At 49.6% G+C, this 26,399-nt stretch overlaps 2 protein-coding genes across 2 annotated transcripts in view; one reads left to right on the plus strand and one right to left on the minus strand.

Moving 5' to 3' along the window:
- Wnt3 (Wnt family member 3) overlaps positions 1-7,491 on the plus strand; it is a 41,793-nt gene extending 34,302 nt beyond the window's left edge. The window contains exons 3-5 of the mRNA XM_055592034.1: positions 1,212-1,477; positions 2,087-2,574; positions 5,750-7,491. Coding sequence (XP_055448009.1) covers positions 1,212-1,477; positions 2,087-2,566 — 746 coding nt within the window. The 3' untranslated portion in view covers positions 2,567-2,574; positions 5,750-7,491. The remainder of the gene's footprint in view (positions 1-1,211; positions 1,478-2,086; positions 2,575-5,749) is intronic.
- Positions 7,492-10,981: 3,490 nt separating this feature from the next.
- Nsf (N-ethylmaleimide sensitive factor, vesicle fusing ATPase) overlaps positions 10,982-26,399 on the minus strand; it is an 80,139-nt gene continuing 64,721 nt past the window's right edge. The window contains exons 14-17 of the mRNA XM_055592438.1: positions 17,174-17,308; positions 16,005-16,118; positions 12,911-12,966; positions 10,982-12,455 (exon numbers count right to left, since the gene is read on the minus strand). Coding sequence (XP_055448413.1) covers positions 12,434-12,455; positions 12,911-12,966; positions 16,005-16,118; positions 17,174-17,308 — 327 coding nt within the window. The 3' untranslated portion in view covers positions 10,982-12,433. The remainder of the gene's footprint in view (positions 12,456-12,910; positions 12,967-16,004; positions 16,119-17,173; positions 17,309-26,399) is intronic.

The raw sequence follows: 26,399 nt of genomic DNA on the forward strand, positions 1-26,399 counted from the left end.
GGCGCGGCCCGGCGCCGGGGCTGGGGGCGCGGCCCGGCCGCGGGAGCCGCCCGTTGCTACGCGGTGGCGACCGGCCCGGCGGCCCGGGCCCGGCGGCCGCATTATCCGGGTAATGCGGTGTGACACCGAGCGAACAAAGGCGGATTGAGCGGCGCAGCGGGCCCCGCCGGACGGGGACCGGCACAGCGGGGCCCGGCAGCGCCGCTCCCAGGCTTTAATCCCCGCCCCACCCCCGCCGCCCCCGCGGGCCCCGGCGCTGGGAACCGAGCGCGGCGGGGCCTGGCTCGCCGGAAGCCAGGGGCGGCCTCCCTGGGGCGCGCTGATGGCCACGGGCGCGCGGGCCCCACCCCGGCTGCTGCGCCGGCTCCGCGCTCCCCGCCGGGCTGCGGAGAAAGTGGGGCGCGCCCCTGCTGGACGGGTGGCGCACGAGGGCGTCGCGCCCGCGGAGGCTGCTGTGGCCGTGGGGACCTCGTACCCGGCGTGCTCAGCCCTGGAGGGGGGACCCGGGTCCGACCACCTGTGCAGTTCGGCGTGGCTCGCTCTGGGGTCCTGGCCACTGGCCTCTCAGTCCCCTGTCTATAGAATAGGGTTTGCAGTATTGTAGGGAACAATCTAGCACCCAAAAGGACAGATCTGTGCGCTCAGAGAGTGGCTCCCGTTAGAACAAGGCTGGGGACAGGCCCTGAGAATCTCCTTTTCTCCGGACCATGGGGCCAGAGGCAGAGAAACAGCCCCGTGTCTCAGCCCTCGTGGGAGGACAGGGGATGAGCGGCCACGGCTGGAGACGCTGCCCCATTTTACGGAGTGTGATGTGAGGCTCAGGTGACAGATGTGCGTACGGGGAAAGCGGAATGGCTGGATTGGTAGGTTTAGGCTGCAAATTCCTGTCTCCAGAATGGAGGGCTCAGAACTGGGGGTGGCGAGCTTTGTGACCGTGCAAGGTTGGAGAGCCAGAGCCAGGACAGGGCGTGGCCACCTTAGGTCTTCCGTGAGCACTCCGGTCCCATCACGGACCCCTCCGTCTTAGAAGCACCGCAGCCCTGCTCTCAGTTTACCCATCCGTAAAGTGAGACTATCAGCCAGTGTCTGGAGGGCTCCTGGCTCTCCCCTCCGCGGCTGGTGAGCCTCCGAGCGCGTCTCCAGCCCCCAGCGGAAAGGCTGGGGACCCCAGGCTCCAGCCTGAGCATCCTTCTCCCGACATCCTCCTGCAGCCACCCGCGAATCGGCCTTCGTGCATGCCATCGCCTCAGCCGGTGTAGCCTTCGCCGTCACGCGCTCCTGCGCCGAGGGCACCTCCACCATCTGCGGCTGTGACTCGCATCACAAGGGGCCGCCGGGAGAGGGCTGGAAGTGGGGGGGCTGCAGCGAGGACGCCGACTTCGGGGTGCTGGTGTCCCGGGAGTTTGCAGACGCGCGGGAGAACAGGCCGGATGCCCGCTCAGCTATGAACAAGCACAACAACGAAGCAGGCCGCACGGTGAGACAGCTACCCACAACCCTGGGGGGAGTTGGCACCTGGGACCCCTGCCCCCGAGGGGCCATCCACACCCAGGAACACCCCCTGGCCACCCTCCTTCCTTGCCTCCAGTTGGCCCCGAGTACATTGGTGTATACATGTCGTGTGTGTGTGTGTGTGTGTGTGTGTGTGTGTGTGTGTGTGTGTGTGTGGACAACTTCTAGGAGTCAGTCGGTGGGGACCATGTAAGTTTTGGTGCCAAATTAAAATCATCCTGCTTGATTCCTGGTTCTTTAGAGAAATCTGCTAGGGAACAGCCACCTGCAGACTGTACTGTCCTGGTTGGCAGGCTTTATCTGTGTAGGTCTGTGGTGTGTGTGTGTGTGTGTGTTGGTTGGTTTCTGTAGCCCTTCCTGTGGTTTTGGAACCTTGAGCCGATCACTTAGCTCTCAGCCTCAGTGTCCCCATCTGTTAAATGGGGAGAATAGCCCCTAGTTTGCTCCACTTGTGTGGATGAGGTGAGCATGAGGCCTGCCCGGGCATGGGGGTGGGACTAGGGGCGTGGTGTGGTACAGAGGGGCGGGTGCCCCAGTGGGTCAGCCTGGGCTAGCTGCTGCTCCTCTTCCCTAGACCATCCTTGACCACATGCACCTGAAATGCAAATGCCATGGGCTGTCAGGCAGCTGCGAGGTGAAGACCTGCTGGTGGGCCCAGCCCGACTTCCGAGCCATTGGCGATTTCCTCAAGGACAAGTACGACAGCGCCTCAGAGATGGTGGTGGAGAAGCACCGGGAGTCCAGAGGCTGGGTGGAGACCCTGCGGGCCAAGTACGCGCTCTTCAAGCCGCCCACCGAGAGGGACCTGGTCTACTACGAGAACTCCCCCAACTTTTGTGAGCCCAACCCAGAGACGGGCTCCTTTGGCACCAGGGACCGGACTTGCAACGTCACCTCCCACGGCATCGACGGCTGCGACCTGCTGTGCTGTGGCCGGGGCCACAACACGAGGACGGAGAAGCGGAAGGAGAAATGCCATTGTGTCTTCCACTGGTGCTGCTACGTCAGCTGCCAGGAGTGCATCCGTATCTATGACGTGCACACGTGCAAGTAGGGAGCCAGGTAGGGTGCCGGGCGGGGCCCGGGGCTGCCCTCTCCTCTCCCCCCTTCTCCCCTGCCAGGCCTGCCCTCCTGTTTCTCAGCTTCTCAGGACAGACTAGTTCCCAAAGCCTGAGCAGGAAACCAGGCTTCCCATGCTCCCACGGGAATGGTCTTGGACAGCGGCTTGGCAGATTTACACGAGGCTCAGATAATCACCCAGGGTGTGCACGTAAGCCGCAAAGCAATTGATTAAAATCCTTACGCAAATTAGCAAATGATGAGCCAGGCCAGATTTGTTCGTGGCCGCTGGCTGTCATTACTGAGCATCTGTGCATCCAGGAGAGAGATTTAAGGTCTGGCCCCAGCGGCGCCCCTAAGTTTTGTAACTCAGGGCCTCAGTTTCCTTACTGTTGGCCGAGGAGAGGTTCAGATGCCAGAAACAGGGCATGGGTATGGTGTTGCTGGCCTTTACTCCCAGCACTCGGGAGGCAGAGGCAGATGGGTCTCTGTAAGTTCCAGGCCAGTCCGGGCTACATAGAGAATACCAGGCCTGTCAGGGCTACATGGTGAGACCCTGTCTTTAAAAAAAAAGAAAAAGAAGAGACTGAAACAGTAGACTGAAAAGTCTCTCTTACCCGGAGGCAGAGTCATTTCACTTTAACCGTGAACTGAGAGGGCAAGCTTTGACCTAGCGCAAATCCTCCAGAGCTTGGGGAGGTGGGTGGAGAGGCCAAGATCTGAAGCCTGGGTGGAGTGGAGCATTCTCACCAAGTTTATGGAGGGAGATGGGAAGGAGGAGGGAGTCCCAATTCAGAGTGACTGTGGTGAGTAATCACGGGATGAAAGGCTGGCAGGTTATGCTTCCAAGCTTCCCAGAGGTGGCCTGCGTGGGAGGACCCCAGGGAAGGTCAGTCTGGAAGCAGAGTGAGCCGAGAGTCTGGCATGGGCCAGCATGACCCTTCTCTCTGTCCTCTTCCCCTGAGAAGGCTCTGCTGCTGCCAGTAGGTCTGATTCTCAGCCAGCTTCTCCCATTTGTCGAAAACTCCTGGCTTCGGCGTGCCGCCTTCCCCGAGCTGCCATAAGGGACATGGAAAAGTATACAGGGGACCACGCTTGATTAATAGAAAAGCAGCTGCCGGCCACTTTACAGCTGGCCAGTGCTGTGTGTTCCACCCCGGCACCTTGGAGCTGGTGGCTCATAACACCCTTCTCAGCCCATCTGAGAAGTAGCTTGGCCGATTCACATGCCCACTGCTGAACCTTAAAGTCCTGGCTTCCTCACCAAGGCAGGGATGGGACTGCAAGGCAGAAGGGGACCTTGCTGAGTTTTTATAAGGCTCAAGTTAGGAGGGTGTGTATGTGTGTCTGTGCCCCCTGAAGATAGCTCCAAACAGAAGTGTCAGAGATGCTGCCTGAGCATTGGCACGGGGTTGCTGCAAAGGAGCTGTATCTCCTTGGTGTTCTCTGATACCCACCTTCTCTGATTCCCACCATGGCAAGAAGTAGTCCCGCACCCCAATATCAGATGGCACACAGCTCTGGCCATTTTGGGGAGCTGTTGGTGTGCTCTCCAGCTCGGCAGGCAGGAGGGCCATTTGCCTAGCCCACCCATCTCACTGACGGCCAGACTGAGTTAGTGGCCTACACAGACCCAGCTGTCTGCCTCCAAAAGCCCCCTTTGTAGGCTTGCTGAGGTCCCGGTGTTGGCAGCCCAAGCCTCAGGCTGGACCCACAGGGCAGTCTAAGTCCCCGATAGAGACCCTGTGACTCTGTCCTTGCCCTGTGGGCAGCTGAGGTCCTCCAGGCAGGGAAGGAGGTGCTGCGTTGGCCTTCAATGTCCAGAAAATTGCTTCACTTCGACCCTCTCACTAAAACTAATTCCCTAAGAATCATCGGGTGTAGCTAGGTAGTAGGGCACTTGTCAAACCCTGGGCTCAATCTCCAGTCCTGGGGAGGGGGTGGGGGAAGCAGCCTGTTTTCTCCACATTTCTACAGTAGACACTTGATGTATCATGCAAACATGTCGTTAAGATGCTATGCCCACATAGCCTGGACCCCTTCATGTAGGCTCCACATGCTTCCTGATAAGAAGGGAGATTCTCTCCCCTCCCCCGCCCACCCCCCGTGTGATGTTTTTGCCTCTCTGAGCCCTGGTTTATGGTCTGTGCCCTGCAAGGCTGCCTGGGAGCCAGACACAGTTATGAAGAGCCTGGCCTGGGGACCAGTGCTCCCAGAGAGGCAGCTGCCCAGCAGGGCTGATGAGAGTCATTTTTTTCTAGCTTTCAAGCTTCTTGCAGCCAGAGGCCAGCAGGTTCCTTCCCATTCTCTCACCCCTAAAAATGCTGCTAATGATGGAACCAACAAGACCAGTGGGCAGGGGGACGGCAGGCAGAGAAGAAGCTCAGAGCAGAGCAGGCCACGTGCCCTTCATAGGCCCAAGGAAAGCTCAGCACGGTGGCGTCATCCTCATCCTTCCCAAGTGGGGAAGACAACTGCTCCATTGCATGAGTTTCGTCCACCGACTCCAGTTAGCTGCTGGCTTGTTACCCAAGTGCTGGGACTTCCCAAGCGTCTGATTTAATCCTTTTATCCCTGTGTTGGAAAGGCTATGGACCCAGTCACCTCATCATGTAACTGGCCTCGCATCCTGGGTCTGTCACTAGGCTTTTGTGGGACCTTGGGCAGATCCAGGTCATCTTGCTTTGCCTGGTTCAGCTCTGCGCAGCCCCACAGCTGAGGGTCGGCTGGGGGTGCCTGGGAGATGGCTCAGTACCTCAAATCCCACAGGATAGGGCTGTAGAGAGGAGTGAACGTCCTCAGGAGGGTGTCCTGGGAAGAGATTCGTCATAACTGGTTAAGCGGATTCCTTTTCTTTTGGACAAGTCACAGGAGGCTGGCAGTGCCTGGGCAGAAACACAAGAGCATGTGTGCGATGGCACTAGCCCTGCTGGGGACTGACTGGTGGCTCAGACTGTCCATGAGACAGTGCTGCTGTAGCAGAGGGCTTCCTCAGCTAGGAGGTTTGATTTGTGGACGCAGGCTCCGCTGTTCCTGCAGGTGGCCTGCCTCCCACAGGCGGCGGGCTCTCAAGTTTGGAGGGAGCAGGCCTAGCAGTTTCGGGTCTGTGAGTTCGCGCCCAGGGGCTGATGTTGCCAGCCGTTACAGGTTTCTGATTCTTCCTGTTTATTTCCCAAAGGGCACTGGGAAAGGATCTAGATCTGGGCCAGCCTTCGGCACTGGCCAGCAAGGAGCGTGGACTGTTGCCAGCTGCATGCGATAAACGACCCGGACCAGCCGGCTTCGGAGGGGAGGCTTCTCCTTTCTCAGCTAACGTCTCTCACCCTGCTCTGGATGGTGTGGCTTTACAGAGGGGCTTCCCTGGTGGTTTTCCAGGGTCTGCTGGGGACAGACCCGAGGCTTACCTTTGCACATGTTAAAGAAAATAAAAATGAAAAAAAAAAAATCTACTGCAACAGAACAGGCTGGGCTAATGCAAGCTCTTGGCCTGGTGGGAAGGACAAGGGTGGGGCAAGAGTCTGTGTCCAGGCTGCCTACTCGTGACGTTCCAAGATGCCTCTGAGGTGGGAATTGTGAAATAGGTCAGAACCCCGCAGTCCCCTTTTGTCCATCAGCTCCCATTCAAATTGGACACACTTTCCCATTGTGAGAAAAGCCATAGGTGTAGCTGGGATATAGTAGCGGAGGGCCTGTGCCATTGTTGGGGCAGGATCTTGAATTTTGAAGAGCCGAGAGTTCCGGGCGGCTGGGAAGCCATTTGAAGAACAGCTGAGTTCCTCCTGGGCTCTTTTTTTTTTTTTTCCCCTATCGCCCTGCCCTGCACTAGAGAGATAGTCGGATCTCGACATCGGTTTCTGCCATTCTGCAGCTTCCGCCTTTGCTGCAAATCTTTTTCATGGTGGATCTTGTAAATAGGTTAGCGGTGGAGGCAAGTCTCCCCCGTCTCCATCCACCACCTGCAGAAAGAAGGGACTGTTGTGCTAGTCTCGGCCTTGCCCACCAGCAGACGCCAGGGAGAGTGGCCGGGTACCTTCGTGTTACCCAGACAGCGCCAGCAACAGAGCTGTCTACGTGGCTGGCAGGTGGGGAGGGCAGAGAGTCCCGCTCCCCTTGTGCGGGGAGGGCAGGCCATCCTGCATCCTTTTCTCCTGCTGGCTGGGCTAACCCAAAAGAGAAAAGATCCTTAACACAGCCCTTCCCCCTCCTGTGAGCGAGACAGCCTAGCTCAGTTCCCAAGGATCTGGATTAGATGCCCAAAGGAGTCCAGCAGGTGAACGAAGCAGCTCCCAGCTCAGTCCTCGAAGCACAATGGCCCTGGCTAGGGTGACAGTAAGATGGGTGTGGCAGCATGGATCGATCCATCCGCTCTGTCTTAAGGAAAATCAGATAGAGGAGATGCAACAGGGGAATGGAGCAGAACAAAGATCTGTCCTTCCCTCTTCTGTCTGGGGTCTGCTAAACTCAGACTTGACACTTGAGTCAGCCCCTTGACTATCCTGTTGTGCAGTTGGCTTGCCAAGCAGGCCCAAGTAGGCCCTTGCGTGTGCACTCTCCACCCTGCCAGCATGAGCTCTGCTCGGGGTTCACCTCACACCCCTTCTCCTAGCATCCCCAATGCCCCTTCCCATCTCTCCTCCGGAAGTCGGAAATCAAGTCAACTGGATAACAATGCTCGCTTTCGTGAGGACACTTCAGCAGATCGGATACCACAATCCACAAGTCTTCTCATATCCATGTATTCTATATTAAAAGTGATAAAGTCATGTTTCTGGGGCGTATTCAAGTAGCTGACAAGTAATTATTTAATAATAGTACATGAGTGCATTGTAATTATCCTCGCCATAGTCAGGTGATAGTATCCAACGGGAATTTCCTACCAACCTGCTGTATCCAAAGTTTTGTAAAAAGTTGTAGAAGTTGTTGATCTTTTTGATTTTATATTCAAAAAGTCTCTTTTTATAAATATTATTTATTATACAATGTATATACCTTTGAGTTAACTAAGATTATATATTATATAAATATATATATATTTGGAGAAAATCTATTTCATCATGCAGTCTTTTTCTGTTAAATCATTAAAGAGAAGGTAAACTTCAAACGGACACTGTACAATGTGTGGAGTCTCCAGATTCATCCTTAGGTCACGGGTAACTGCACGTTGTGGCCTCAGCTGATTAAATGGCCAGAATCTGGCCATTTCCTCTGCTCTCTAAGTAAGATGAGATGTCATGGGCAGCAGGTGTGACGTGAGACTAAGTCAATATCAAACAAGGAATTTCCAATTTGGGGAAGAACGAACCTGGTCAGCAGTTCATGCACAGACTTGAACGTTTTCAACATGCATGTTGATGTCTCAGACATTTCTAAAAGAGCCAGCCATGGTCTTACTTCCCTCCTCACCCCACATTCCCAACTCCGTTTGTTGGGGAACGAGAAATTGCTCTATTGAAAACAAAGCTGGACCAGAAATGGCTGCTCCCCTGCCAGCTTTGGACAACAGCTGAACTGTGGAAGACATAGGTAGGTTGCCAAGATGCTGTTCTGCCCACACTCTGGGCCAATTGACATTGGAGTTGTAGGTTGGTTTGGACAGAACTTGCTGGGCCATGCACTGGGAAGGGTCCTCTTTCCTTGGGCTGGAGTTTCTTAAGGCTCACCTGAGGACCTCATCCCATCATCCCGATGCTATGCTGTAACTCAGTTTTATGATGATACATGGGCCTTCAGCTCTCAGGCCTACAAAGGAACCCCCCCCCCCCCCAGTGTTTCTAGCGTAATGTTTCGGAGGATGGCTAAAGGGTTCTTTCTTTCTTTATTCATTTAAATTTAGAAGATTACCAAATATTTACATGATCCCTATTCACACTTACCAAGGCCATGTGTATCCTATGACCATCTATATTCTCTTTTTTTTTCTTTAGAGCACTTTATTTGTTTTTTGTTTTTTTTTCTTTAGAAGAATAAGAAACTATATTCTCTTAAAGAGAAGACAGTTCATAGTTGTGCTTGAACGTAAGTTAGAAACACAAGAGGAAGTTTTAGCGTATGCTTGGTGTGAGCCTTTCATTTCAGCACCTGGGAGGCAGAGACAGGCCGATCTCTCAGTTCTAAGCCAGCCAGTGCTACACAGTGAGACTTAGTGAGTTTTTAGGGAAAAAAAAGAAATTTTAAAAATAACTTGAGAGAAGAAAAAGAAACAACATGGTGAGGTTTTATTCAAAGCAACATTACTTTGAAGACAGGCTGTGAGTTCATGAACAAGGTGCAAATATAAGAAAAGGAGCTGAGGAGAAAGAAAGCCAGGGAAAGCAAGGCAAAGGAAGGGAGTTTGCTCTGGGTGGACTGGCAGCCCTCCCGTGTGTTGCCGGGCCTAAGTGCATGCAGCATGAGGATGTGAGCTCAGCGAAAACCATACCTGGCTTAACAACCCAGGGAGGCAAACAACACTACTGTTGCCACTAATTAATCCCCAAATAGTCGCCATCTGTCATGGAGACTGTGTGCTGGAGAGTCGCATCTACACGTCATTGGAACTTTGTATTTGGATATAGTCTCACTCTGTAGTGCCAGCTGTCCTGGAACCATGACCAGGCTTGCCTTGAACTTGTGCTGATCCTCCTGCCTCTGCCCCTCGGTTGCTGGGACTATAGATGCACCACCACAGCCCATCTTCCTTGCAATCCCCGTCTTCCCCTGCTTGGGACTCCTGTAGATCACAGGTGTTGTCTGGATGACATGGCGTCACACCCTCCCACCTCCTGGGTTGTCCCCGAGACTCAGCCTCAGCAGCTGCCAGTAGATGGGTGGCTTTCATTCTGCACTATCTTCTAGAACTTAAACACTTTTTTTTTTTTTTTTTGAACTCTTAACAGACCTTGCCTGGTCGCTTAGTTGAAGAGGGCGCCCCAGCTGCCAGGCGGGCAAACGGAAATCCTTCCCTTGCCTTCTGTGTTTGGTCAGGTGGCTGTTTATCACTGACTCTGCTTTGGCAGGTCTGTGGATCACGTAACTGAATCTTAGCCATAATTCCGTGACATAGGGTGAAAAGTCCAAGGGTGCTCACTGTGACATTTAGGCTACGAAAAGATAGCTTTAAAACACTTCTTGGATAATAATCATATATATATATATATATATATATATATATATATATATATATAGTATGAATAACCACATATATAATGTAACCATATATATATATATATATATATATATTTACATAAAAAATAACTCCCCCAAGATACACATTTAATAAGGAAAAAATAAGCTCCTTTTTGGAAGACTTTCCTCTCTGGAAGATTTTCTGACAGCCAGGAGTGGTCCATCAAGAGTCATATAACGACCCCCCTCCCCTCCCCCGTGCTGTTCACCTGGCCATGCTATGGGCTGGAGGTAAGTAGGCCTCTGGGACTCCACCTAGAGCCAGGGGGTGCAACTGCTGTCCCCCAAGTTGCTGGAGATCACCTCCTCTCTACACAGCCTCCATTTCTGGGCTTACTGGTGCCAAGGGCTGTGGCTGTGGCATCTGCTATCTGAGAAATGCAGAAGGTATGAAGGATGCCACAGAAAGGCATGCTTCGGAGGAGCTGTTTCATTGAAGAGCAGCTTCCCTCTAGTTTCTGGGTAACCCAGTTCATGGCTCAGAAGCTCAGGTTTTTAAGGTAAAATCAGTATCAAACATGAGCATGAAGATTCTTGTATATTAGCATATGCTAAAAAGTCTTAATATTTTTTCTTTTTTTTCGTTATTTTTTTTGAGACAGGGTCTCTCTACATCGGTGGCTCTCAACCTTCCTGATGCTGTCACCCTTTAATATAGTTCCTCATATTGTGGTGACGCCCCAACTATAAAATTATTTTCATTGCTACTTCATAGCTAATTTTGCTACTGTTATGAACTGTAATATAAATGTTTGTGTTTTCCAGTGGTCTTAGGTGAATCCCAATCGGGTAGTGACCCCCCAGGTTGAGAACCATTGTTCTACAGAGCCTAGATGTCCTAGAACTATGTAGACCAGGCTAGCCTCACAGAGATAGACCAGGCTAGAATTCATAGAGTTCCACCTGCCTCTGCCTCCTGAGTGCTGAGATTAAAGACATGTGCCATCAGCCTGGCCTAAAACTTATTTTATGTGCTTTGCCTGCCATTATTTTGGTGCACCACATGTGTGAGTTAAAGTTGTGAGCTGCCATGTGGATTCTGGGAATCAAACTGGGTCCTCTGGAAGAGCAGTAAGTGCTCTTAACTGCTAAGCCATTAACATTTTCTAAAGAGATTTAAAAATAAGTATTTTCCGTCTCCTATGCTAACAAAACAAGGAGGGGTTTCTCTTCTGAGCTCTTCTTCTTCACATAGTCCTGTTCAGTGACTGGTGCTGTTTGGTATAAAATATTGGTCTACACAACATTTCAAGTATATTTACTCTTTATTGCATTCCTTCAATTTGCATTACACAATATAATATTTATCTTTTTCAATATAATTTTGGACAAAAACACAAGACACTAACTTCACTGAACAAGAAACATAAGTTACTCCATGGAGGACTTTGGGAGGAGAAAGGCAGGACCGCAGACAACAGGGACCATGGTGACAGACAGGAGCCACGCACGGTACTGGCCACAGGAATCACAGCTTCACGACACAGTCCACTCTTTCAAAGCCACGAAATAAGCCAGGGATGAAAACGCAAAACAAAGTATACAGATAGCAAGATCAGGAGACGGGGTGCGCCCAGCCGCCCTGCCGCAGCAAGCCTCTGAGGGCTGCCTTCACGTTTTAAGCAGCAGCGGGGAGAGTGGCGCGCTCCCTAAGACTCGTCTCCATGAATGACGACCTAATTAAATTCCTTCTAACCCACTGATTAGACAAACCACCCTCCAAAAGGCGGGGTGAGGTCCTCCTCTTTTGGAAGAAGTGTGCTGAGGACCCTGGAATGGATAGTCAAGGTCTGAGGGAGAGGGTTGGGAGGTGGCTTGTTTTGCTAGTTCATAGTGTTTTATTTATGTGCTTCAGACGTTACTGATCACTTGAGATATGGGGAGGATAAATTATTATAAGTCATTAGGCTGAGGAAAAAGGAGAGTATGGCACTAATGAGCCTCTGACGTCATCCTAAGGAGCTGACCCACTTAGAGTTGGACACTAATTAGCGCTGAGAGGCTTGTAAATTATTTTAGTATTTTTTTTTTTTCTGTTTAGGGATGCACAGCTTTCCGTATGTGTCTTTCAGAAGGTTTTAACAGCATCTACCAAGTGATGCTGTTAAATGATTAGCCTATCTCCTACCACAGAGCAAATGAATTACGCTCAGGGCCTGTCACAGCCACCCCAGGAATGATCTGATTTCTGATTAGAAAAGCTCTCCTGATTGCAATTTGGAAATATCTCTGAAAACGATTGAGACCAGCATCTCAGATAGTCAAAGCCTGCTTCTTGAGGCAAAGATAGTGACCTACTCTGCGAGGGAACCGTTTCACCAGATCCGCAGCGCTGAGTGAAACCCTCGGAGCCTCTACCTTTGCTCTTGGTCACAGGAAGCCTACCTTCTGGTAGGCCAAGTGTTTCCAGGGTGGGCGTGGCAGGAAGCGCAGCATGCGCAAAGTGCACAAGTGCAGCCTGCCTTCCCCGTAGGCAGGGATCACCTTAGCGAGCACGGGCGGGAAGCACAGCAGTCCAGGAAACACTAGGCCGTCTCAAAAAGCACGAGGGAGTTTGCCGCACTAATCATGCAGGGCGAGGGCACTGAGGGTGGAGAACGCTTCACTGAGTCCGGTGTCTTGGGTATGGTGAGTGACGATCCCAGGCCAGCTTCACCTTGGTCACCTCCCCTGGTCACTGTTGTAAGCACTCTGTCCTTCAGTCAAAGTCCAGGGGACTACTGCAAAAGAAATCCCAAAGCACACACAAAATTATGAGCTCTGCAAACAAGCAAGCAAACAAAAGTCATTCACCAAGAAATCGCTAAAAGCTTCGTGTGTCTTCTGCACTGTCCACCGTCTACTTGCTGTTTAACAGGCACGTTCTAAAAGTAAATATTCACAGCTCCATGAACGTAAAAGCAGGAGCTAGTGAGCATGTCCCACTGAGTTTTCCCTGCGCGGTGACAAGGAAGCTTTGTGAAGCTTCCTGGAGCGCAGACCGACAGAATAGCCTGCGTCCTTTCGTGGCCCCTCAGGCCTACAGCACAGGAAGAGGCTAATCCACGGGAAGGAGGTTATGCCGGAAAGAAGCCATCAGACGCACACACTGCACTGTGTCGATGCTCAGGGGGAACCCTGGGACCCTGCAGATGGGGACCCACATCGGGTACTCCTGGGCACTGGGCGTACTTACGTTCCTTCTTCTCTCAGGAGGGCCAAGAATTTCCTCACACGGTACTCGGGGTCCATCTAAAATCATCAGAAGAGACAAGGAAGACATGTCAATGGCATTTCTCCCCCAAGATGCATTTCTCTCACGCTAGGGAGACGCTTGTTCCTATGCTCCCAGTGGCTTCCGGAAACCTGTCACCGCAACCTGGCCGCTTTTGTTTTTGAGGCATAACAAAGCAGATTATGTCATGTAGAAGCCAGTGGGACTTCCCGACATGCAGAGAAGCCACTGGTCATTCCCAGCTCTCCCTTGGCTGAGTTGGTGTGAGGAGGAAAACAACACCAGCAAGGTGTCACCACAACACTAGACTGTGGTTGCTCACAGGCTGAGGGTGAGTTCCAGACCTGCCTGGATGCATTCAGAGTGCAAATGATATCTAATTCAAACATCTTCTTGAAGGGGTAAGGGAGAACTTGAAGAAACCGAATTGAGGCTGATTAAGGGACCAAAATACTGACTTTCACATATTCAGGGACCTGGCTCTCTTAGTTATAGTGCCCCTTTGGGACTGGCAGAGACACTGGCACACCTAAGAGGGCAGAAAGTGCTTTTGGGCTCTGCTCTCAGGACACCTGGCTTCTGGCTATCACTGTGTCACAGACCCCTGACAACATGGTGGGGGTTTTGACCCAGGTGCTCAGTTCAAGTCATTATTACTATTCGCCTCTCCTAGCTGTCATTTTGTATCCAGATTACCTTACACAGTTGAAGTGTATTGAGCTCTTATTGGCCTAACCGAGATGTGTGGTGATCTGGGAAAAGATCATTACAAACCAACATCTTTAATTCCTTAGTATGAATTTTTTTCTAATTGTAAGAAACACCTCACTTTTAAAGCATGTTGCAGGGCAGAAGTCTGTTCCCAGGAGGGAAACTCCCTGCCCTCCAGGGGCAGCTTGCAAATGCTTTGCTGTGCACCGCTGTGGGTAAGGGTGCAATCAAATTCCCCTCCAACCACTCTGTAAAAACGGTTCTTCTCCTTCTGTCCCAGCAAAACATGGAACAGAAATTTCGAATGTATCAAAGTTAAGGAGTCAGGCTACAAAGAACTAAGAAGAAGTGTGAACAGCTAACAAAAGCCATTTTCCCCCCCTCTTTGGGACTAGAATTACACATGAATCAATTGTCAAAGCTCCTTCTGAAAGATGGAACTGGCTGGAGCTCGCTGCAGTCGGCACATGCAGGCCTTCGCCCATTAACTCTATTTAATATGTGTGAGGAGCAGCTTACTGACTTGCCTGTAGCTATGGAATTAAAAGGCAAGAGAAAGGGAGGAAAAAAGTAATCTAGATAAATGACTTTATTCCCTCAGGTGACATCCAGTCAGAGCAGATCCTCAATGCCGAGCAAGTTTTAACAGACTCGGGTACGGCGCACAGAGCGAGCATGGCTTCCAGTCTGCCGAGCCGCATGCCTCTCCATTCGGGCTCGGCTCCTCAGGCGGATCTAAAGAGAAGTCACTCAGCTGCACAGAATCCATCTGACGTGAGGGGGTTCAGACTCCAGGCCTATGAAGTGTCAGTCGTGGAAGATTAGGCCGAGCCCGAGTGCCCCACTCTCACTTTCTACCCCACACACATAAGAGGCATTAAACTTGATCACTGCGCTGCAGGCATCAAAGGGAGAGGAGGCGGGGGTGGGAAGGAAACCTCGAATAGTTTCTTCTATGCAATTATGTTAAAAGATTGTACTGAAACTGAGGAAAGAAGGGCAGAGCTGACTTTCTGACAGATTTATCTTTTTTCAGGGACAGAGCCAATACACCTGTATGTGCGGCTTTCCCCGGACTAAGCCTGAGCAGGGCACTCAGTCTACGCCTCTGATTTACTGCTTATAATGGAAAATACATAAATCGACTTGAAAACAGTTGTTGGAAGCTCGGGAAACTTTTGGCTTCTGGGGAAAGAAGACCACAAAAATTTCATTTTAAATTAAGTTTATCAGAGGGAATGAAAACAATTCTCTCCATATTTCTTAGCTGTTGGCCTAAGAGCTTCCTTCAGATGTGAACGTGAGGCCGAGGCAGCTGGCTGCTCACAATGGAAGGGCAGGGCTGCTCGGGGACGCTTAGAATAACAGCTCTCTATCTGCTCCAGTCTGGGGATGGACTGCTCTTCATTCCCTCATTGAGCCATTCATTTGCTCAAGGAAAACTCGCTCAGCATGTGCTGAGCTGGCCCAGGGCCGGTGCCCGAACGAACACAGGTATTATGTACATGTGAGGGAGTTCCAGGTTAGTCTCATCTGCCTGGGCCCAGCTGCCAACAGGCGGGGACTCAGCTGTCTACGGGGTCCTGTATGCTTCAACCTGCCAGCGGTCCACATGAGATTTCTAGGGAGCCGACCATGGTGGTGCACACCTTTGATTCCAGCATGTGGGAGGCAGAGGCAGGAGGACCTTTGAGTTCAAGGTCAGCCTGCTCTACAAAGGGAGCTCCAGGACAGCCGGGGTCACACACAGAAACCCTGTCTCAAAAAAACAAATAAATGAATGAATAGAAATTGAATAAATAAATGAATGAATAAATAAATAGAAGTTTCTGGAAGTTTGGTGAGGGAAAAACACAGAGTCCATGTCTAACGTGTCCAAGTCAATGTACCCACCTTCGCATGTCCCCAGCAATCCTGACCTATCTGTGCAGTCACTTACTGACCCCAATGGTCAGTGCCTCAGTAGAGTGTGCGATCTGGGCTAATTCACTGACAACCTGTGGGCATGGCATCCATGTGTTTAAAATTGCTCTTGCAAGTCCTTTCTAATTTTGGACCTAATAACTCGCTACACTGAGATGGAAAGTCATGCCACGCTCTTCTCATTTATTTCTGAACATTAAGAAGGAAAGCCCTATAATCCTGGCATTTGGGAGCCAGAGGCAGGCAGATCTCTGAGTTCAAGGCTAGCCTGGTCTCCAGTGTCCAGGACAGCCAAGGTTGCACAGAGAAGCGCTTTCTGGATGGAGAGCACCAGCGCTGCCAAGCCTTGGGAGAGAAGCACAGGCCCCCCTTGGCGCGCCACCCCCGTTCCTGTGACTCACCAGGGAGGGAATCGCCTTACCTGCAGGGACATCTCAATCAGCATTAGTAACTTCTTGATTCCTATCCAGACTTTCTTCCCTTTGACTTGCTGAGCAATTGTGGTGCGTTCCTTATCTTTAAAGTTGCCCAAAAGCTACAAAAGTGATAAACAACAATAATGACACTTTTACCATCCGCACATCAACACATCTGCCCTTACGTGAACTGTGGGAGGCACTACCTGACTGGCATGAATGGACCCACCTAGTCATGTATGGACACATAAGGCAAGGTCTTATTCTGTGGCCCAGACTAGCCTCAAACTCATGGTAATCCTCCTGCCTCAGCCTCCCTGGTGCTGAGATTACTTTGTTTGGAAGAAATTTATCTTCAGCTGTTTTCCTTGGTACCTCCACTAAACTGCTGGGGGGGGGGGGGCAGGGAAACAGCTCCAATCTTTGTTAAATATAAATGTGTTAGCATTCCTTCCTAGAAACAATTTGTATGTGTCAAAGTTCACTAACTTTTTTCTTCTCTTACCCATCCCAGCTACAACAGGATGTTCAAACAGGTGACCCAGAAATGCCCCTTATGCTGACAGCTCTGTTCTGCTGGGAGCACACAGCAACTCCTCAGTTGCGAGGCCTTTAAGCTGCCTCCCTGACCTGACCACACCGAACACCTTACATCACATTTTCCAACAGGTCTCATCTCGTCATTTGTGCACATTAACATTAATCAAAATTCGCTGCAAGATTCATTTTTTTAAATTAAAGGCTTTATCATCTTCATAAAATTAAGGAAGCGTTTCTATGCTGTAAAGTTGTGAAGTTTGGGTAGCTTTTGTGGAGTTTCAAAGGCCTTACTCACTGTTCTGGTTTATTAGATGTAAAGAAATGCGCAGCCAGCCACTGTGAAGGAGCAGTGGTCACTCCCCATGCCGCGCCCAGCCTGACCCCCTGCCATGTAGGCTAGAAGTATCACATGCATGCTGGGAGGATGAGCGAGCCCTGCAGTCTGTGTGCTACCCACACCAGGAATGAGAAGTCTATCGCTCTCCTTTGCGCCTCTCTTCTCCCTCTCGCTCCTGAAAAGCACTGGAGAAAACATCCCAGGTCCCACATTCTGCTCCAGCTGGGAACCCTTCCACATTCTCTCAGGCCTCAACTCCTTTCTGATAAGCAGTTTCTAGCAGGGGCTCATCTTTACCTCCAGAGCTTCCAGCAGCTGCTCCCCAGTGGCAATGTTGGGCACATGGATGGTGGTGCTGAAGGCATTAAGCATCTCCATTTCCTGCAGGACATCTTTGCGGCTGGTGGTCCCGATGATGAGAAGCTTGCGGCCCTGCTTATCGAGACAGACGTGTTACAGCGCACAAAAACAAAAAAAACAAAACAAAAAAGCAGTAACAAGGAGACCAGAGGAACGACCACTTATTTGTGTATATGAATGAGGAGGCAAAACACACAAAACCCAGGATTTTCCAAATAAAACTCTGAACAAGACATAGATGATGCAACTCGGAAGCAGCAACAATGAAGCAGGCCCTTCCTACCGATGCTAGCTGACAAAGGAACACCAAACCAAAGCCAGAGACACCCAAGTGTGCACGACAGTTCCGTCCTGGTGATGGGAAATAGGGTTTTTCTTTAGACAGGTTTTTCTTTAGCTGTGGCTGGCTGGTCTGAAATTTACTGTATAGACTAGCTGGCCTCCATCCAATTCAGAAATCTGCTTGCCTCTGTCAGATTGGTTTTCACTGCGAGCTCCAAGCTAGCCAGGGCTGCACAGTGAGACCAGGTCTCTGAGACAAAACGATCCCCCACTCAAACTTCAACTTGGGCTTTGTACACATTTTACCACTAACTGTCAACAAAGCAAGGTAGCTTTTGTCAATCTCATTCATTGTTTTTATCCTTTATGTGCCATGAATAACAATGTATCACCACAAAGTAGACGCAGGGCTGCAGCTTACCTAGCAAGCACAGAGACAGGTTCAAGGTCTAGCATATGCGCGCACACGCGCGCACACACACACACACACACACACACACACACACACACACACACTACACACACACGAGCAGAAACCTCTGACACTATTAGCTCCTTGGTTTAACAGATGAATGTGCAAAGACTCCAAGGTACAAGTTTATTTGTGATATGTATAGAATTAAAGGTGAATCATTACTGCTATTCAATAAATCAACTAGAAAAAAACATATTAATCAAAAAAATCAAATGCTTATCATCAGACATTTGCCACGTTCCTGAATGACTATGGAATGACCTTGTATAGAGAGGTAGAAAGATAAGAAACAACAACAAACCCTCAGACTAATGCCACATGGAAAGGAGGCAGATTGTATCCAGGGAAGGAACCTGGCAGAGGAAGCAGGGAGGAGTCCACAGGCCAGTTTTTTGAGTTGTTTTGGTTTGTTTTTTTCAAGGCAGGATTTCTCTGTGTAGCCTTGGCTGTCCTAGGCTCTGTAGACCAGACTGGCCTCAAACTCACAGAGATCCACCTGCCTCTGCCTCCCTAAAGGCGTGCCACCACTGCCTAGCCTCCAGGCCAAGTCTTAAGGAACTGGTAGGCTGGTTTGGAAGATGAAGAGGGCTCTAAGTCAGAGGGAATGGAAGTTTAAAAGCAAAAATAACAAAGCTGGGTGAATCCTCATCTCTCTCTTCTCACAAAGGGAAATATTGGCCTCTCTAGGGCATCTCTGCAGAAGCGTCTTCTTGCTCGCTACAGAAAGCTGGACTTTTTTCCCCATCTACCACTATCTTCCTCAAAGAACTTTCTTCTACAGTGACTCTGATGTCTTCAGAGTGTTGAAAGATTGGGAAGTGTGGGCTAACCTATAATGGAGACGCTAATTTATGTTTTGCCTGTCTTCTTGTTTAACAAGACTGCAAACACGGTGGAGAGGTCATGACCCAGGCAAGCTCAGGCCTTGACTTGTAAAGCACCATCTTTGGGAAAACACTGAAAAACATTACTAAATAATTAAATTGTGCTGGATCGTTTTGTGTATTAATTAGTGGTATGTAAAAGTGTTCTCATGGAAAAAGAGTTGCAGGTGTACTAAAGGAACCACACTGGGTCATATTTGAAGGGTAGGGACTGGCAGCAGCATGAGGGAGGAGTGCAGCTTTAGAGGAGGCCAGTTCAACCCAAAGGGGAAGTCTATCTTGCTAATGTGTGGCTACCAGTTTAAAGTCCACAGTGCCCAAACATGCCCCAGGGATGGAAGGAAGGAAGGAAGGAAGGAGGGAAGGAAGGAAGGAAGGAAGGAAGGAAGGAAGGAAGGAAGGAAGGAAGGGAGAGAGGGAGAGAAGGAAAAGGAAAGAAAGAAAGAAAGAAAGAAAGAAAGAAAGAAAGAAAGAAAGAAAGAAAGAAAAAAAGCAGCAGCAATAACCTATCTGGGGGGCAGTCAATCCCAGCATATTCTACTGAGATTTGCTGGTCCTGATGCGACACAGAAAAGGCCTAAATAAAATGACTATCTGCCAATCGGATTACGATGAACATTGTTCCAAGGTTAAATAAGTATTAGTTAACCAAGTCTTAGTGCTATAAGAAGCAACTCAGGTGAAAACATTACCATGAAAAAGGCAGGGCTCCGTCAGGTGCTGATCCTTCAAAAACCCACTGCTTTACAGGATGAAGAATGGACCAAGCACCAAGCAGCATCTAAGCCTTTTGCCACACAAAAGGCTAACCAGATAATCCACACCCTTTCAGAGTTCTGCCATTGATTGGCCCCAATCAACTGATTTGTAACAAAAGTTCATGTGGAATAAAGCTTTTTTTTTCTTTTCCTAAATAAAAAAATGCCACCAATATAATAACTGCAGTGAAATGGAAGGACTGGCCTCAACCCCCCAACAAAAGTGAAGTCAGTTATGCGGGAAAGAAAGGCCCAGTTCTTTCTTATCATTCAAAGCAGCAAATGTAACACACTCTTGCTAAGAAGAATTAACCCGGAACAATCGGAAACCCTGGGATGGATTAAGAAGTGAGTTTAAAAGCAAGGTTCAAAACTGCCATGTGCGATGGGCCTTACACTCTATTTTCTAATGACTACAATCTGATGTTTATGTAAAAGAGTGAAAAAAAATGTCAGAATACTAGGAACTTGTAAACCCAGTGAGCAAAAGGTGAAATTAACATTTGCTAATTGGAACATCAACAAGAAGTTATCTTTTAGGCATGCGAATGGTGAAATTTAGTTTGCACCTTCCAAGTGATTTTAATTTAGCTGGGAAACTGGCTGGGCAGCACTCGGGAGCCACTACCGAGTCATGTACCAGCAAACACGGAGGGGCAATGGCTGCAGGGGCCTGGAGGCGCATGGAGCCTCTCAGAGTGGGAGAACCTGGAGCAGCAGCAGAGCTGCAGGGCCAGAGCCAGGAGGCACTGGCAAGGCCCCTCCAGGAGCAGGACAGGTACAAATGCTACTAAACCTCACGCGGTTGGTGGAAACAGCGATGCCACAGCACCAGGTCTCTCTGGAGAGAATGAGGGCAACCAACGAAGGCACGACTCAAGATGCTAAAGGGGATTTAACATAAAAAGCACCGGGAGAAGCCAAAGGCAGGTCTGAAGGAGAAAGCACCACGGAGGAGGGGAAGGATTCTGGCAGGATGTCCTCCTCCTGTGGCCTTGGACAAAGCAGCCACAGCAAGGCCATGCCAGTTCTGAGGAAAACTCCCCAACAAGGGTCCTGCACCGTTTACCCACAGCCTACCCATAGTGGGGTACTTTTGATGCCAGCCTGGGTAAGAGCAGGAGTGGGGACAGCAACAGAGTTTTCCTGAAGGCTGGGTAGCTTGTGCAGCAGGAAAGGGACAGGCACCATTATTCGCAGCTGTGTGACAGACATGGGGTAGATTACCTCAGCACCGGACTCCTCTTCAATCATAAAAAAACGGGATTAGAAAAATCCTATGTGTGTGATAGAGCATAAGGTAAAGAATGCTACGGAGGGTACTCCCTAACATCACATCACGGTCACGACAGACGAGGAGAGGAAGCAAGGGTTCCAAGGGGAGTCTGGAAAGGCGGGGTTCATCTTAGGTCAGGCAGGTGAGCAGTAGGATTGGAGGTTCTCTTCCTAACACCTGGGACCCCAGCAGTGACATGGGGCAAGCATGCTTCCAGGCACCAGACTTGCCCTGCACAGGGATGACAGGGGCCCAACATTCGGCCTACCTGGAATGCCAATGAGGCTCAGGCAACACAGCCTTTTGGGAGGTGTCACTGCAGTGGGGTTTGAGGGGCCTCTGTGAGAGGCCACCAGGGAAGCTTCTCCTGACAGAGTCCTTCTGCTTTTTGCTTTTCCAGTTTCCTTCTTGGGAAGGAAACAGTTCTTCTTTTTTGCTATCTGCTACTGAGACCATAGGAACAATTCTGCCTGACTGCTGCTTCCCTCCCTCTACGCACTTACGGATCTACTTTTCAGCCTCTCAGCTCTGTACACACCTCATTCGCCCAGGCTCAGCAGCATTTGGGCCCAGCTGCCTGGCACACGCAGGTGCACTCATGGTCCCTTTCCCCAGACACTTCCTGTCCCTATCAGCATGGCTCTTCCCCTCCGTCAAGGGCTTGCTTGAATGTCAGCTTTCCTATAGCTTGCTCAGGCCCATGCCACTGAGCTTCCTCTCCCCCATTCTCTTTTGTCCCTCAATCAAATCACTATATACCATCTCTGTGACTCGGTCCCTGTATTTGCTCATCATTGCATGTCTCACGAGTCTTTTGTGAGGCAGGGGTGAGGTTTGTTTGGTTTTACTGAACTGCCCAGGGCTAACATGGGGCCTCATGCAGGGGCAGTTAATAAATATATGGTGAATGAATGAGTGATGGTCCCGGTTCAGGCTTCAAGGGTAGTACATGACGCTATTGTTATGACCTCTCCTCTGGCCCTAGAAAAATGTACATTACACCCAATGTTTAACAGGAAATTACAATTTCAGAGCCACAGCCCAGAGCCCTAAGTGTTGAATGCTATGATATACTACATTTTAATGGAAATACTCTAGGATGGGTAACACTTGTTTACATATTTAAGTTGATGCCAAAGGCTGCTGTACCTTTCTTTTAGATGATTGCCCCTCACCTACTGACTGCTTACTACAGGCTTCTCTAGTAAAGGAAGGGGGTTTATGGGACGCTGGGAACCCAAGTCAGTGAGATGAGAAGTCTTACTGTCTCCAGCAACTCTTGGTAGTTAGTAAAAATACTAACTACCACTAAAAGCAGCCAGCAGGTTTGAGAGTGCAGCTCAGCAATAGACAGCTGGCCCACAGACGGGAAAACCAGTTTCAGGCCCCAGAACTGCAGACAGATGCGCACAGGCGACCAGGAGTCAGGCGGCAGCAGTGATGGCCTCCTGGGCCTCTCCATATCCAGCCTGCATTTGGGATCATGGCTCAAATGTCTGTAGCTGCCATGGCCCCTTCTCTTTGTACTTTTTTTTTTTTTCTTCAGTTAAATGCTGAAGTTGAATACCAAAGGAAGGATGTTTCGAATAAATCATGCTGTAAGCAGGCAGACAACTACACTTAAATTCTCCATTAGACTGTACCCTGGAGCAAATTCTTTGCCTAGCCCTTTGTAGCCAGCCTGGTGCTGTAAGCAGAGCAGAGGACAAAAGGAAGGCACTCTTTGTGGCTGGTGGGGTAGAAGCCAGAGCCTGGACTCTAGATGTTTTGAAATGGGCAAAAGCAGACAACTTTGTGATTCTGTGAATCTGTCGAGGCAGTTCACAAGAAAGACCCTGAATCACCTGATCTCACACTCGGAGCAGCATCTAAGGCTCCCTGCTCCCAGTCTTCCGATTGTCCTTGTCATTCAGTAGCTGAGGAACCTGGGGGGAAGTGATACGTCCAGAAAAAGGCTGACCCTGGGGTTCAGGCTCATCAACTTTCCATTAACGTTGTGGGGTCCATTGCTGACTGCTTAAGCCATTTGTTTTCGTAATGCTACAAATTGAACCTGGGGTCTTATACACAGTAGTTAGGTGTGTCACCATGTGCAACTTTATTTATTTATTGATTGATTGATGTTAAGACAGGGTCTCTCTGGGTAGTCTTAGAACGTTCTTTGTAGACCAGGCTGGCCTGGAATTCAGAGATCTTCTGGCCTCTGCCTCCCCAGAGCTGGGATCAATAATGTGCACCACCACGCCTGGCACCGTGTGTTATTTTAAACCCGTGTCTACAGTAGCTATCCTACTAATTATGAGTTTGGGAGTTACATCTGCTGGAAATGATGACCTCTGAACTCTTAGGAGAAAGGTTAAATAACTTAAGGAAATAAAGTTGTACTGCCCATGCCACACTATTCTTAGTGCCAAAAGACATGGTTTCTGTAAACACTTCTTCCCCAGAATGTTTAGCTGGCCCAGCCCCCAACACACTCAGCTTTCAGCTTGATATCTGTAAATTAGCTCCTGTTCTGAACACATCACCATTCTTGCTAACTTTATTTCCACCTCTGTGGTTTCACTCTGGGCAACCTCTCTTTTTACACAAGCTCATAGGAGTTTTTTGACAGTGTGTGGCTATATCATGTTCAGATTTCAGAGCCTTCTTTCTCCTATACTCTGTCCTCATTTAACCATAACACATGACTTGGTGTGTCCACCATGTCTGCTTCTCACGCATGAAGAAGCAACTTTCGAAACAATCTCAATTACCCAGACCTCAGACAAGAACTAAGAAAGAAGCAGACAGGATCTGTGCTGAGCATCAGTATAAGGTTTAGTCAGCCTTACAACTTGCCCATTAGGCACAAAGTCCAAGGCTCCTAAGACTTTGAAGGAACCATGAAAATATTTAAATTTCTTTTACCATTGAAAGTGGAGGGGCTCTAAAGTTGAAGATATTTTTAAAACTACGGAAACACAATCATCTTTATAGCAATAATTAAAAAACAAACCTCTATTTACCCATGGACAGAGCTTCCCCCTGTCCCCACTCATTCTGTTCTGACTCTGCTAACACCGAAGCTTCATGACTCTCACCATAAGATGGTTCTGAGCCCTGGCGGCTGCTCTCCTTAGTTCTAGCATCAAGCTAGTGAGGGCCCCTTCAGAGACAGGCAGATGACCTCCCTCACTGGAGTCCTGCACGTAGCAGCTGTCAGCAACACCAGCAAGGAACTAGGAGGCACAAAAGTCACAGGGCACATGGGGCTCCCTAGTGACTGCCACACACAGTTGGCATATGCCAGCATCCCTTGTTGAGCACACTGGCACATGGGTGGTGATGGCAATTCTTTTTTTTTTTTTGAGACAGGGTTTGTGTAGCCTTGGCTGTCCTGGACTTGACTGGAAACCAGGCTGGTCTAGAACTCACAGAGATCCACCTGTCTTTGCCTCCTGAGTGCTGGGATTAAAGGTGTGTGCCACCACCGCCTAGAAAGCATAACGTTTGATAAATAAGGATACACTTTGGGCACTGGAGAGATGATGAATCACTGATTAAAAGCATTGGCAGCTCTTAGAGAAGACCCTGGTTCAATTCCCGGCACCCATAGCCATTTGTACCTCCAGAGGATCTAATGCCCTCTTCTGGACTCTGAAGGCACCAGATATACATAAAGACAAAATACCCACATATAGGGAAAAAATACTTCAGTCAAAAAAATGAAGCTGCTGCTTTCCTCCGCATTTCCGTTCTTGTCCCCCATGAAACTGAATAAGTCACGTGAAATCTAAGATGGTTTATTGTACCTAAAACACCCTCAAATTCCCAAGAATCTTTGTATGAAAGGCTACAACACCCTTCTAATTTGCACACAGGTACATCCTTGTCACTGGATAGTGGCAGAGGCACCGGCCTCTGTGTGAACCGGAAAAATAGCAACAGGGACAACAACAGCAAACTCCTGAGTATGGGAGCTGGAGAAAACATCCAGTGGGGTGTGGGCAAACCTAGCCACGCTTGCCACTGCCCTCCATTTCTAGCACCTTGTGTGAGGAAGCAAGCACCTCTTTACTTCTTCCTTGGGCTTGGGGTTGCCATAGAACCCTCCAGAATAAGTGTGCATAGCCCATATACGGGATACAGGGACACTGAGAACTCATTTGACATCTTAAAAAAAAAAAAAAAATCAGATTGAGGCACGCATCCTGGTGAGCGTGCGGGGGGCAGCCTCAGCCCTCGCCAGGCTAGACAGTGAGCACCACTTGCTCGGCACCTGCGCACACCTCACCCGCTGACCCCACAGCTGAGCAGAGTCCTGCATTCACCTTCCCTCTGTATGCTGGAGAGTGGTCATTACCTGTGCATTCTAACAAAAGCAGTTATTCCCTAAGGTAGTATTCCAACCTTGTATGTCTAAAGAACTGTCACAGACAGGAACAAAACACAACCAACAAAGAAAACAAAACCCAACCCTTCCACCAGCCACGTGGGAAACATAACAACTGTCGTTTATCTTGGGCCACCCTTATCGACATGGGTGTTCAACAGGCATCCATGTAGGTGCATGTAGATGGGCAGCACAGCACTGGGCGGAGCCGAGGACAACTGTGAGAGCTGAGGGCCTCTCATCACCACAGAGCACCTTACAGACGTCACAGAGCTCGCCTTTATGATTTATTTGTTTTCATTTTTATGTGCACTGGTGTTTCACCTGCAGGTATATCTGTGTGAGGGTGTCAGATCTTGTGAGCTGCCATGTGGGTGCTGGGAATTGAACCTGAGTCCTCTGGAAGAGCAGCCAGTGCTCTTCACTGCTGAGCCATCTTTCCAGCCCCCATGGCATTCATTTAAAATGAAAAGGCAAGGTTAGAAACAGACACCTGCCAACAGGCACCGTCATCTAATGCTGTCTGAGGCCACCCTGAGCCACACAAGAGCCCATCTCAACAAAGCAAACAGAAGGAAACAAAACAGAGTTATGCTGCTACGCTAAAAATGAAAATAACTATATATAAACATTAAAAATGTTATTATTCCTCAGTGGCTAGGTGCCCTGCCAGCATCCCCCACAGCCCCTTACATCCCTGGCCCCCACTTTCCCATCCTTCCACCTCCATCTACACCCTGCCTTACTGAGCTCTGAAACTGTCTCTATCTCATTTTCTTAAAACAAAAATCTCCAATATCCAGATGAGTGCATTTGTTTCAGGACTTAGCCTGTGAATAAGACTGACTGGACGAAGGCACAGGAGGAGATAGAATTCTGAATTTACTCTCTCTGGACATCTTTCCTACATAGCAGGTGCATTCCTCAAAAAGTCCTGAGGACACCTGAAGGTACTTCTTTGCTGTAATATCTTACATAGTTGCAGTTTACGCATTTATTTAGGCCTCACTGTACGTCTTAGTTGACCCTCAACAGGATGGGGATTCTTTTCACTTTTATAGATAAAACACACACACACACACACACACACACACACACACACACACACACACA

The sequence above is a fragment of the Psammomys obesus genome, unplaced genomic scaffold (genome assembly GCF_907164565.1).
Source record: "Psammomys obesus unplaced genomic scaffold, mPsaObe1.curated_primary_1811, whole genome shotgun sequence".
In the NCBI taxonomy this organism is placed as follows: domain Eukaryota; kingdom Metazoa; phylum Chordata; class Mammalia; order Rodentia; family Muridae; genus Psammomys; species Psammomys obesus.